Genomic DNA, 13974 nt, shown 5'->3' on the forward strand with positions numbered 1-13974 from the left:
CCAGCACGTAAGCTGCCTTTGTGTTTTTGAATCCACTTTAAGTTTTGAATAAGAGAAAATGGGGGTACTTTTTCTTTTTACAAGAGGCAATTTCCCCTACGTGACATTTCAAAAGTTAAAGAGTGTGCAACATTGTTATTTATTCCTATAAAACTACTTAGGAAACTGATTTATTGTAAGGAAATTAAAGAGCTATCTGTGACATCACTGCAGTTAGAAGAACATATTTCCAACTAGAATTCTTATACCACAAGAATTTCCAAGTTACGTAAATGCCAAGATCCCTGGAAATTATTAGCCACACTGAGATCTATAAAGATCAGCATAGTCAGAAAAACAAGAGAGAGATGAATACCCAGTAAAACACAAAAATACTGGAAGTGACTTAATGGCAGAAGTGAAGAGAGATGACCAACTTGATCCATAATATATAAAAAAACTTTAGTGTTATAGAGATTTCAGATTGAAAAAGATCTTTGGAGGTCATCTAGTCAAACTCTGTCACTCACAATGGGGCCAGCTTGGATCAGTTTGCCTGGGACCATGCCCAGATGAATTCTGTATATTTAAGGATGGAGATTCCAGTCTTTCTGTTAGCATAGTCTATGTACAGTTAGCAACACAGATAAACAAAAGACACTGCATCTTTATTCTTTCTTTTATTGCAAGATCAAAGTTTCACGAAAAAATATAAACTTACAAATTGTGTGAACAGTTTAATGCACTCATAAAAAGACATTAAATGGAAAATGGCTAAGATTCTGTACTATATCTGCAATATAATCCATTGGCTTTATTCTGAAAATATTGTTGCCATTTTGATGTAAATAAAAAGCCTAGCATTACACATGTTCACATGTATTTACCACTTATTTAGAGCAAAAAACTTTACCATATAGTTTTTCCAGAGAAATAATTTCATCCCCATTTTGAAAGTGTAATAAAAAGAAGAACATTCAACAGTCTTACTGGAATTACTGTGAGCTGATGTTTCTGTTGTAAAAAATTATGCTGTGGAAATCAACAGTTTTACAGAGTTATACAGCCATACTAAACAAGCTTCAAAGTTATGCTGCATTAGACCTTCTGGATTAGCAAAACATTTTGACAATAATGGCAACTCTTCAGCTGAAGCTTTATTTCATACTTTGGATTAAAATGCTGTAACCTTTAGAAAACAAATATCCAGTGTTACACACCTAAAAACATCCTTAACCGAATGGTAATACTCTTAAAGGTTAATGCAACTTCAAATTGAAGCTGTGACATCTGCTTTTTCACTATCCCCTGGTCAAATTTAACTCCTTGGAATGCAATGTGACACACAGAAAATTAATCATTTTATGTATTTACTCTGGGTATTTTCTTGCATACACTGTATTATGAAGCATCTGATCCTACAAAATGATACCCACTCATGTTTAGATAGCCTTCTTGAGGTAAGCACTCTTTGCATTGTAAGTTGTGTTCTAAAACAACCACCCCACAGGAGATAGAGGAATTCTGTAATTGGCTTATACGCATTCATCTGAATTTCCCAGTTCAGCAACACAATAGCCTAGCCAAAGGAGACAAGTTCACTTTACGAAAACCCTAATTTTTTCAATCAGATATTTAAACGTTGTCTGTTAACTTATTTCTGATAGTTATTGTATTCCATTAGTGTTTGACTTTATGAAATGGGAACTGGTTATCACTGTTAGGGTAAGCACTGTTAACTCACTTATTGTAAAATGGCAAGGTGGAAAGATTTGGAAATCTCTACAGCATTTGCATCAAAGTAAAATGAAAGACAATACCAATCCTGTTGAGTGACAGAATGAAGTAAAATTGTCCATTAAATATTCATTCTGTCACTAAAATTTACCAAGATTTCTGTTTAAAATAATGATTTGTGTAATTATGTTTTTAAGAAAATCACAGATCTTTGTACATTTTCTTACTACTGTGCATCTTAGAATTCATGGGGTATCTTTAGTAAATAATAAGCATCAAATTCAGCTCCCAGTTTCAACACAGGCGCCTGTTGATCAACTGCACTGGTGCTAGTACTGAGTTACCATTTACAAACCAAAGGAAACACACATGACAAAGGCGAAGTAAAATAAACAGAGGAAAACAAGCTTAACATCTATAACTTGAACTATCCAGAGAACTAGGAATCCACTTCAAGAAGTCTGCCATTGGCTTTTATATCTTTTATGCAAACAAAACCACGATGCATTTCTAAAGTTTTGCTTCAATATTAGTACTTACTTGTACATACAGTGAAGTCAGTGTACAGCTTTTGCCATTTTACTGTCACCTCTGTAAACTCACAATTATATTGCATCATATGAAAGGTTGTGAACCCTCTGCAATCCCCATTAGATCTACTGAATGCAGCAGAGTGGAACTGTCATGTCGGTAGAGGAGGTTAAGAGGCAGTAGACATACTGGGTGTCCAGCCCATCTGATAAGCCCGTTCCAACGTCCTCTTGCAATCCTGTAGTACAGTACTGAAGGTTATGTGTGGATACTGCTGGACTAGCTGCTCCACTGTGGCTTCATTCACCTGCAATTGAAGAAAGAACCTGTGATGTGCAAAACATGAAGAAAAAGGGCAACATTATGCAAGCTAAATGAATGATTGAACTTTGGACTTGTGGGAGGACTTGCAGGATTGGGCTCTGCACTGATCCTATAGGTTTGTGTGCATTTATCAAAAAATGAATATACAGCATGTAAAGTTCTGTTAGAGAATAAAAAAAAAATCAAACCCACAAACCTTGATTTTATTGTAAAGGGAGAAGTTTTACATAACATTCTAGTAAATACTGTTTGATTATTTCTAGTAAATATTGTTTTGGAACACAGTAAGTTCCACCTCAATATGAAAAAAAAACTTCTTTCCTGTGAGGGTGCCAGAGCAGTGGCACAGGCTGCCCGGGGAGGGTGTGGAGTCTCCTTCCCTGCAAATATTCCAAACCCACCTGAATGCATTCCTGTGCCCCCTGCTCTGGGCGCCCCTGCTCAAGCAGGGTGTTGGACAAGATGATCTCCAGAGGTCCCTTCTAACCCCTGCCATTCTGTGATTCTGTGATTATTTGTGATTGTAAGCGAACAGGAAAGACAAATAGTCTCAATTTAAAACAGTTTTGTTGCAGAAAACTGCAACAATGCTTAACAATCTATTAAACTATTTTCATTCCACGCTTGACTATGCTGGCCACTTACAGAGCCCCAGAACTAATTATTCAAAGAAAAGCCACCATGTCTAATAAAGTGCTGCCCACAGTAACAGATTTCTATCTCGAAATAGAAGCATACTTATTCAAACTTGATCAAGCAGACATAGGTTTGAAATATAAGATTTTCTTGGCTTTGGAAAATGAAAATTGATTACATCTATTAATTAGTTTATGGCACAGTTATGATACTTTTAAACATATTAGAGTAGTAACTCCACAATTAACCCTATTGAAATGAACTTGCACTGTATGGTAGCTATCTATGTGGTTGCAATGAAACATAAGAGATAACATGACTAAACATGGGGAAAAGAATACAAACTATTCTATATCACAGGTAGATCAATTTACCAATTAGTAATATAGGTCAATTTTTCCAAAGGTTAAAAGTCCTGCATGTCTTCATATAGGTCACTGGTAGTTTTTATTTTAACCTTTTGGTGTGAGGCTAACCCTGCACCAAGGGATTTGTCGGCAGAAATGGTGGGATTAATAATTAAAACATACAAGCTTGTTGGGTCTGGGATGTCCCTCCTAAATCTTAGACATCCAAGGTAGCACTTTAATTCTTGATTAGACAAGGCAATCAGACAAGCCTAGCTAAACCTAACAACTTTACAATTGCAGCACTGTGAGGGGATTAATTTGTCAATTATTTTTAAGATATTTGCAGATCATATCACAGAAATAGAAAGCTTTCTTCAGCCTTCAGATAAATAAAAGATTAACCTAAGAACCATAACTTCTTTCTCTGAAATCTTTGCTGAACACTTGGGCATTTTAGACTGCATCAATATTACATTTAAATACTGACCCACCTAGATCAGTAGGATGTACAGCTGAGATAATAATTTGCTTGCTCCCCACGGTGTTTCACACTCAAGGCTAAAAGTAAAAAACTAGACTAAAATGTTTACTACCATTACAAAGATCCATCTTCGGAATAATATTTTAAAGCACAGTGACCACAGTATCTAATAATATTTTTGTCCTTAAAAGATAACAAGGAGCGCATCCTTCTGAACAATGATTGCACCCAATGACAGGGATAAATGAAAGGTTTAATATCCATTTCTTCTACTTTGATAATAGAAACACTCAATCTTCCTTGGAGGTTTCATCTAGCTAGACTGCCTTGGATAGAAAACTGGTTTAACTTCCCTTCATAGAACAAACTATACTCTTCTGGCAAATTACTACATTACAGTAACATCTTCCAGTGCTGAAAATACAAGAAATGACTTCTAATGAATTAAAATGAAATCAGAGCTAGCACAAGTACCCCAAAATATTTAATATTTATAGCTGAATACATACTTTCAAACTGTCAGCAGTGCTTCATAGAAATGGATGGGAAGAGTCCCCTAAAGTAGCAGTATTTGCTACTTTTTGCCTATTCAAAAATAGCCAAAAGCCTCTTTTCTTTAGATTTGTGGTGTAGAGAGCCATGGCAGAATCGATCATGCTGCCAGAAACTTCTCTTAATGGTTAACTCAGACACAATGAAGATGCTTACCACAGACGTCTGCTCATTCTGCTCTTTCTTAATGGGAAACTTAAAGAAAAGATAATGTTTATCTACTAGATATCTGCAAATATTTCTAGTAGATAGCAGTTATTATGATTTGACACATACCTATTGGGCTTTATTTGGTAGAACAGCATGAATATTATGGCTTTAGAGCCAATATCATAAGCAGATTTTCTGTTACAGGAAACAAATAATAAGGCAAATCTGTTAAAAAGATGATGTTCAAACACAGGACGTTAGGTAACGATCTCCATGTCCTGAAGGACACGATCTCCATGTCCTGGTGTCTCTGACTCAGGACTGAACACATTTACAGAAGCTACAGTCTAGCTAACTTAAGCAAAACAGCAGGGCCCATGATACTCAGGAAGACAGATGTTACAATGGTATTTTTTAGTCTTAAAATCTATGGTAAACCATCAAGCACTAGCCATTTGTCCTAAGTTTTTTCTCATACAATTATTACTGGATAAAATTATACTTAAGACAATTGTTACTAATTGCTATCAGTACTTTACTAAACAGGAGAATGAAACTTTTGGTATCAAGTGCCAAATACAGTTACAAAATAAAGATGAACATGCAGAAGGCAGGTAAAACCATTGCAGAAGTAACACTCACAAAATCAGATATTATATGACCAAACCTGAAACATAGAAGGTTTTTGCATTTTTGCTGGGCTGCTAAATGAACATTTTATATTATTGGTTTGATCCTAGGCAATAACTTGAGTAGTATTAAACAGCAAAGTTATCAACAAAGCCTACGTACACATCTGGAACTCTAACAGATATAGAAAGAATCTGAGGTTAAAAAATTTAGTTTACTCTCATGATAGAGGAAGAAATTATCCTGCCAAGCTTCATGATAAATGATCAAATATATGTAACTTTTAGTTAAGTGAAAATATTTTTAATCCTATGAAAGTAACAGCAAATATTTAAAAATTATGCTGGGCAAAATAAATTAAATGTAAGATTACACAACAACAGAGGGAGAAAAAGGATCCTATTTGGCAGTGGGACAACCTAAAGGGATCCCAGGATGAGAAACAAATATGGACAATTAAGCCACAAATGATACCCATCAGAAGATTTTCAAAGCTTTTCCTTTACCGTAAGAAAAGTCAGGTTGAATACTAAAACAGTGTAAAATTTTTAGCGTTTTAAACTTTCTGTAGTATTGGAGGAAAACTGCAATATCTAAAAGGTAGGAAAATAGAGAAATCAAAATTTTGTTCTTTGTTAATGAATAAGATAAATAATATCTAAGTCAACTCCCTTAGTATCCTTGTCATCAGCTCCCCTAATGGTAGGATTAAGAAGAAAAGAAGTCTTATGCCTAAACATTAGAACACAAGCTTCTGTCTCTTTGTTAAGACGCAGTCTGGCTGGTGATAAAACAAAAGTACTGAATGCCATTCCCAAAATAAATTCATTACATAAACAGAGCAATTTTCCCTTCTGAGCTGCAATAGTCTTGTTCAATGAATGAAACCCAAAAATCTTCACATCTCAATAGGCTTTAAAATTTTATATTTTTTCTGCCACAGAACTTTCATTCATCTTCATCTTTTGAGTTATCAAAAGGAAGACTACTGTCTGAAGATAAACTAGTTATATTATCTAATACATAATCATTCATTTGAATTTGAATAGCCCTTCAATTATGTCTTAACACATAATGAAAGAATGCAGTCCTTATCATTAAGAGTCAAGTAAATGCGTGAATCCTGGCCATCAAACTGGAAAAAGAAAGTAACAACTAATATTGGTTTGAAACTTATTTTTTCTTGCTGAAATAAAAATTTATTTCAGGCCAAAGAATGGATTAAAAAAAAACAAAGGAGAAGATGGGTTACAGAAACTGGCAGGACCAAGTGATATAATCTCCTTTAACAAAAATACAGCACGAATTTGAATCTTTTTTGCTTAAAGACACCTGAACACATATTGCCTATTTCCCAGGAGAATATACTTGACTTTGTGACAAATGTTATCTGGGGTGGGACCTCCTTTAGTTCTTCTTCTGATGACAGTGTGGTTGTGCAAATGGTATTTAAATATTATCTGCACTAGAGAAAAAGAATACTTCCTCACATGGTGGTTAGGAATTAATCTGGGAAACAAGGACATGAAAACCTATCTCGTCCATGGGAAGTGGAAGAACATTCACAAAAGTGTTTTGGGAGTAATTTTTTGGAGGACTTCAATCTCACTTTGCTACGTATACATATAATGTAGATGAAATATTGAGAAAAATGGGAATTAAGTGTTCAAAACTCTTCCTCTCCTTCAGGTAAAATCATCTACCTACAACAGAAAGCTTGAAAAACCACTCCAGAATAAACTAACAGGCATTTATGAGCTGATTTTTCAGGTTCAGGATAAACTGAAACTACAGTTTTCAGTTAATAAGCTACTCACAGAAAAATATTTACTCAGATTTTTGATCTCGTATGCTAGACTTACTTATCTGGTCTGATCGCCAGTATTTACTGTTTTGGTACACCACTTATATATGGTCTCAGACCACCATGATAATTTCTTTCATGCTATCTTCCGCAAGTTCTCATGGAAAATTCAAACTGCAAGCACAAATAGTTACTAGATGATTTTTAGGTTTCGTTTTTAAATGTGCCATGTCATTTGACACAATTCTAGTAATAATTTCAGAACTGTTTTCATTTCTAGATTCTAAAATCACAAATTTCTAAAGGTATTAAATGATTTCAAAGGATCTATTCTCCTTTACCTTTTGTTTTCGTCATGTTCCCTGGATGGATCTTATTAAACTCAGGGGAGTCAAGTTTTCCTAATCCTGTTAAGATAAACTAGGGCTTATAAGTGAAACCATCATTTGAACTGGACATTTCTTTTTAATTAGACTGATAGCTTCATTCGCAAATAAGGAACAGAAACAGTCATGTAAGGACTTTTCCTAAATAGGACTTTTCCTATTTACTTTTAGTTAACTTGCCTTTAGCTGGTATCAAGTCCAGGAGATCTTCCCTTGGATAAAGGGGCTTTAAAAAGCTTTGTTTTAACTCCTTTACTATACTTCTAAGAAGAATTGTAAGAATTGTACTGATCTCAAAAACTTCTATAGGTGTATCAAGGGCAGTCTTAGAATGCAGTTCTGACTCTAAAGCTACTGAAATGTCCCAAGAATGTCTGTGTTGTGTCATTTAGAGCAATACTGAAAAGGGAGAGTAGAGTCATCACCTAAACTGCAAGTTTTATGCTGCTCTACACAGTGAAGAAGAATTTACTGTTGATTTAAAAGGTTTCCCCTGCAAGGAAAAGCTAACATCTAATTCAGTTGACAATTGAGAAGAAAAAGTTATTTCAATTCCAAGTTAATAACTGAAATCAGTAAGCAGCCATATTAAAAAAAAAAAACATGCCCCCCAAATCTAGGTTCTCATGCAAAAACCCCAGACTTGCAAAACTGCAAAGTTGCAGGCTAGAACCTTTTAGGAGAACTTGCCTATGCTCCTCAACGGTTCATAACATCATACAGGGATGGACTGCTGAAATAATTTTTGCGTAGTTATCTAACCTAGCCCTTGGAATAGGCATGTGGATAGCTGATTTTGGAGAGTGCTGACATCATGAGCATGCTCCTTCTGAGGACAATACAGGTAGGTATCTTCAGTTATATAACTTTATAAGCCAGTCATTAATAAAAAACAACAGACCTTGCCATAATACAGTTAGTCTGCAATAGCTGTGCAGAAAGGCACTAATAATATATAGAACTGCTAGCTTAATTTTAGAAAACTAGTACTTGTAAAGAATTTTAGGGAGATGTTAGCAGGTCAGAAGAACAATTCACACCAAAAAAGATTTTGAGGGCTGCCATACAGATGATGTTTGATAATAAAGGTTAACAGGGCACAAGTATCATTACTTCTCTACATATAAAGAATCACAAAATCAAATTTACACAAAAGAAATGCAAATTGATTTGTTCCAAAAGGGCTTTCTTATCATGTTATTGACATTTTTGCTGATGAGAGTGCTACTGCAGGATTAGGAGTACCGAAATTTGTGTGCATTTCTGTCTTAGCATACATAGAGCGGTATTACATGAAGCCAGATTTGTATGCCATGGACAAAGAAATGACCCTATAACCTTTGTGTGTATCCATAATGATGGATTTTGGACACATTTTATGTTCCAATTTCTCTAATGTTTTAACAATAAAATCAGAAATATACACACTTGAAGTTATTAAGAAACACATCTTCATATACACTTTCTCTTCTCTAAGCTGTAGTTTTCTTCCTCAAGTCTGTGCCTTATAAAAAGTGCACTTCGTTTGATTTTTTTCTGCTAATAGTTGAATGAATTATATTCTCAGGTGGCCCAATTATAACTGTTGCCTGTAGCCATAACAAAATTAAAGATTTCTGGAAACGTTTTGTGTGAAGCACACTTGATCAGCTAAGGCAGACGTATTCCACAGAGTTTCACTGACTGCCCTCATGCCCAGGGGCAGAACCTTTGTTTAGAACTTTAATAAAATAACAGCACTACCAATATTAGCACAATATCCTATAGTCCAAATAAAGTACCTTACGATTTCAGCGAAGAATGTATTTTGACTTAATGGATGCTGTTATTAAAAAACAAAACAAAACATACACGCATGCACATATAAACACTGTATGTGTGGACTCATAAATAATGAAATTGACAAGTACGTCTGATGTACTATTATTATCATGACATTCGACACCTTAATAGTGTTAAGTCTTAGCAATTAATTTCCCACTTATATTTGGAAAGGGGAAGAAACGGGTACACAGAAATATCTGTAATCTTTTCTGTCATGTGAAGTGAGATAATGGAATACACAAACTTTCTAATATTCAATGGTAGCACTTCTGGAAGGATTTCAGAAAATGCAGCAAGGTTGGTTGTGTAGCATAGCTCCTTTACAGTTCTTTGCTTAAATCTTGACAGAAAGGTCAAGCCCTAGAGGGATGAAATTCATTGTTGTGGTTGTTTACACAGGTGAATGCTATTGCCTTGAACTGCCAGTCTCTGCACAATTGCCGCAGTCACTGCATTACTGCAACCTAACAAAATAATCCATTTCAGGTCTCTGTGAGTTTGCATAGTTTTCTAGCAGAGCCATCATTTCAAGGCTTGCTGTCCTAATCATTACTGCCAACACAATATTGAATGTTAAAGTTGTGTAAGCGATAAAATTTTCATTCTCAATTCTCTTTGCTTATTTTGAGGGTTTACTTCTCTATTAAAGCAGAGAAACCATTCTAAACGAGCCTTTTAGTTTGGCTGGTTGGTTGTTTTGCTAACTCTGTTCATTTCAATCAGATGAACTTCTTCTAGAGTCCACCTATACTAGATTTCAAGGTAAAAACGTTACCCGTATTTATGACGAAACTCTGCATTGCTTTGTTCTTACTTAGAAAAGCTGCAGTTAATAAAGACCCATATACAACGAAATGACAGTGTTTATTTATATAGTGATAAATATTCTTTCATATTACTTTCTGCCTTTTGAATTAATAGCATTGAATATTTTCCTTCCTATTCTGCTACATTAACAATAATTTGAGCATGCTATTGTAATACTTGTCAAAATGACAGCCTATAAAGCTAACACAGAAATCATCCTCAAAAGTTACCAGCTGCCAAAAATGACTGCAAGTTCCAGGGGACAATGCTTCTAAAATTTTTATTTCTTTTTTTTTTTGATCATAAAAATGCTGACTGCTTCACACTGCATTTTTCCTTAATAGTTGGACTTATCCTGATTTTGAACCGTTGATCAGTACCTGAGGGCCCATCTTTCTATTACAGTATGACATGGTCAGGTGGTTGCTTTTTAAAAACAAGGACAGGCTCATTAACTCAGGAAGATTCCATATTCAGCCTACTGCCATGGATTTGTTGCTGAACTATCAGCCTGGAAGATATAAATCTTTTGGTAAAGAAACAGTTAAACTAGAAGTACAAAAAGTTCAATTTGTATAAAGAAGTCTTTCTTATATTTTAGCAGATGCTTTTGTTCACACACGTAATGGATCTGTTATCCTAGTTAGCTGGGGGGGGGGGGAAGTATTGTTCAGTCTTTCAAAATTATTGTATTGAAAACCAAAGTGAAATAAATGCTATTTCTCTTTTGTTGTGGGTTAGCAAGGATAACTGTAGTTTCCTTCTAATGGCATTCACAGGTTTTATGAATCTAAAATCTTCCTCATTCATAGATATATCAATAGCAGCTCCTACATTACAGATATAAAACTTTAAAAAATACAGTGTATCCTTTTTAATATGCAGCAATGTAACTTGAACAAATTATACTGATTTAAGAGAAAATAAGTGCTATAGAATTTTTCTTAAAGGGAAGGATTGGATATTTTCAGTCCTCTTCAACATCACAAAACCATAATTTCAAATCTCAGAATAAACCCCTTAAAATATAAAAGAAGAAATGGTAGCAATTTGTCAGGTTTTTTGATCAGGCTATTATGGTAGTTAGCATTTTATGAAGGTGGAAGGCAAATTGCTGTGATAATTATATTAAAACAAGCCATGGCTCTGTACTCTTACTGTTCTACTGTTGATTAAGAACAGTATAGCTCAAAAATATATTTGAAGTTTAAAGATGTATCTCTAGAATCTGGGATCTTATCTCTTTGTCACTTACTCAACTTCAGTTACAGACTATCTATGTAAATTAAAAGATTGTGAATGAAGGGTAAAAATTATTCCAGTCACGCGTACTAATATCTATATATGTATATATTATATTGCTTATATATGCTTACTACCTATGCAGTAGTATGTTGTATACAGTACTATGTATGCTGTACATCCTTACTATATATATAAAATGGAAAATTCTTTTTGCCCTGAGTTAGTAACTTTTTTCACAAGTTGGCATTTCCTCATATACAACAGGAGCTGCATCCCAGTTAGGATAATTATTTGCAATTCGCACAGGATATATATTTACAAATATTTCTAAAACAGATTTTATAGAAGGACAAAGGGATGAATTATTTAAAAAACCTACTGATTTTCTAAAAATCTTATTCTTACTCAAGATGCAAACGATTTCTTAACAGACCATTTTTATTTTTAGGGGTCATCCACACTCCTTCCTCTCTGTGGTAATATAAGGGAGTTCATCTTTTTGTTGGTTGACTGACCATCAATTTCTGTGTGCTAACATCTCAGTAAAGCTATAATAGGAAATACAGGCTACAATTCATCTGAGAAAGTAATCTGCAATAAGCTACAGGCTTTCAGAAGAATTTTCATAAAAGCAACCTGATTTTCTCAAAAAAAAAAAAAGGGGGAAAAGAAATGAAAAAAAGAAAAAAAGCAAGGAATAAAGGCCATGATGATTTATTAACTGAAGTTATGTATCCATTCACAGCCAACTTTGTCAGACTCACTTAATTTCATTCACACATAGCTGTGAATGTTGAATTTTGTGGCCTCTATTTTTTAGTGTCATTTTTCTGCATATTTTCCCATGAAATGTCTCCTGCATTCACGTGGTAGCACTGCTGATAAGCATTGCAAATAGCACCAGAGCCACAGGAAAAGGATCTTGAAATATGAAAATCTGTGTGAGAAAAGTTGCAAACTCCAGAGGAAGATTATTTTGACATGTTGTTCAACCAGCCAAGCTATCAGCCAGAAAAACAGATCAAGTTTTTAGCCACTATTTCCTAGGTGATATCCAATCATTTTCCACAAAGGTGAAGCTTTCAGACTGCCATTATTTAAAGCTGTTTGGGTTGTTGTAAAGCACAATAAAGAAGTGCTACGAAGACATCTTTAAAATGAGTTCTAGCAATAATCAGCATAGAGAACGTTGTCCTCTTACTTTGAGTATTTTGGAAATACGAAATACAAAATATTTACAAATAAATTAAGTAAGTAATGTCAATAAGTAAACACAATCCAGATCAGTTATGGGGTAGAAATCTATAGAATTTTGTTCAGAAAAAGAAGCTTAAAATGTGTAGATTTGAATCTGTGAATCTGATGTAGGCATCATTATATGCCCTTAGGATGCAAGTATGGCTCTTAGGAATCCTGGTGTCTGTGTCTGTGGGAGAAAAGAAAGTACGCCATAATTACCCACACCTCGCTCAAAGTATTTAAAATATTTAAAGGAAAGGACGAATTATACTTTAAAATATACACTTTCCTAAGCTGTGATAAAAAAAATGCAGAGCTACAATTAAAATTTGGTTTGAACAACGGATAGTCATGTTCTCTTTCTGCTGTGGGGGGACTGAACTGAGGTGAATTGAATATAACCCATGGTTCTAGAGACAACTCTGTGCTTTTCTCTGTATTTCCTGAGGTGAAAAATCAGAGCCCCAGTGTACCCTGGCAGTACACAAACCAGCTACGTCTTCTCACACACACATGTCAAGTCCCAAAACACCACCTTGGGCTACAGCCCACAACAACAGAGCACTCCTCTGTGCAGAGAAATTTGAAGTTTGTGGTTTTGCTGTGCTGCCTGAGCATTGGGAACGAGCAACACAAGGGAATGAAGTCTGGCTCACTGCCCGTGGGAGTGGGGCACAGCATGAGCACAGGTGGTAACACTAGAATGCAGAACAGAAATGCTGTGTCTTTTATGCCTTTTCCAATTACAGGCCTCTAAAATGTCCTGCTTAGGCCTTAAGTAACTACTGATTTTATCTCCTTCTGCTTTCAAAAGAAATGGAGACTCAAAATGGCAACATTTCCTTTTTAATAAAACACAAGACTTTTGCAGTCCCAAGTGCTGCCAGGTGCCTGTATGGACCCACACATATATATGCATATAAAGATGTATTTGCACACAGCTGATACCCTGTACTGTGAGAGGGATCATAACGGAGAAGGGTCGTAGCTGCTTCTGAGTATGTGTTGAAGTTCATATGCAGGCAACTGGGGGATTTAATTGTCCAAAATGTAGGTACTTAAAAATATGTAGGGTCTACTTTCTGAATGCCAAAACACTTTTGGAGGTCTGGACCACAGTCTCTCAGAAGCCTATCTGATACAGAAAAGTAATGGTATGTGTCTCACTGTACCTATGCCGTACAATGCAGGACTCTGTAGAGATCAAGGTAGCATTTCCTGAGCTACTCAGGGAAATGGAAGCAATAAGCTATACTACCCCTTCTGTATGAGAATATCTCATGAGCCTTGCTAAGTGCT

General features: G+C 35.1%; 1 protein-coding gene across 1 annotated transcript in view; it reads right to left on the reverse strand.

Moving 5' to 3' along the window:
* Positions 1 to 644: 644 nt before the first annotated feature.
* The window catches only part of FBXL17 (F-box and leucine rich repeat protein 17), a 293287-nt gene continuing 279957 nt past the window's right edge, over positions 645 to 13974 (reverse strand). The window contains exon 9 of the mRNA XM_064437981.1: positions 645 to 2554. Coding sequence (XP_064294051.1) covers positions 2417 to 2554 — 138 coding nt within the window. The 3' untranslated portion in view covers positions 645 to 2416. The remainder of the gene's footprint in view (positions 2555 to 13974) is intronic.

The sequence above is a fragment of the Phalacrocorax carbo genome, chromosome Z (genome assembly GCF_963921805.1).
Source record: "Phalacrocorax carbo chromosome Z, bPhaCar2.1, whole genome shotgun sequence".
NCBI classification, from domain to species: Eukaryota; Metazoa; Chordata; class Aves; order Suliformes; family Phalacrocoracidae; genus Phalacrocorax; species Phalacrocorax carbo.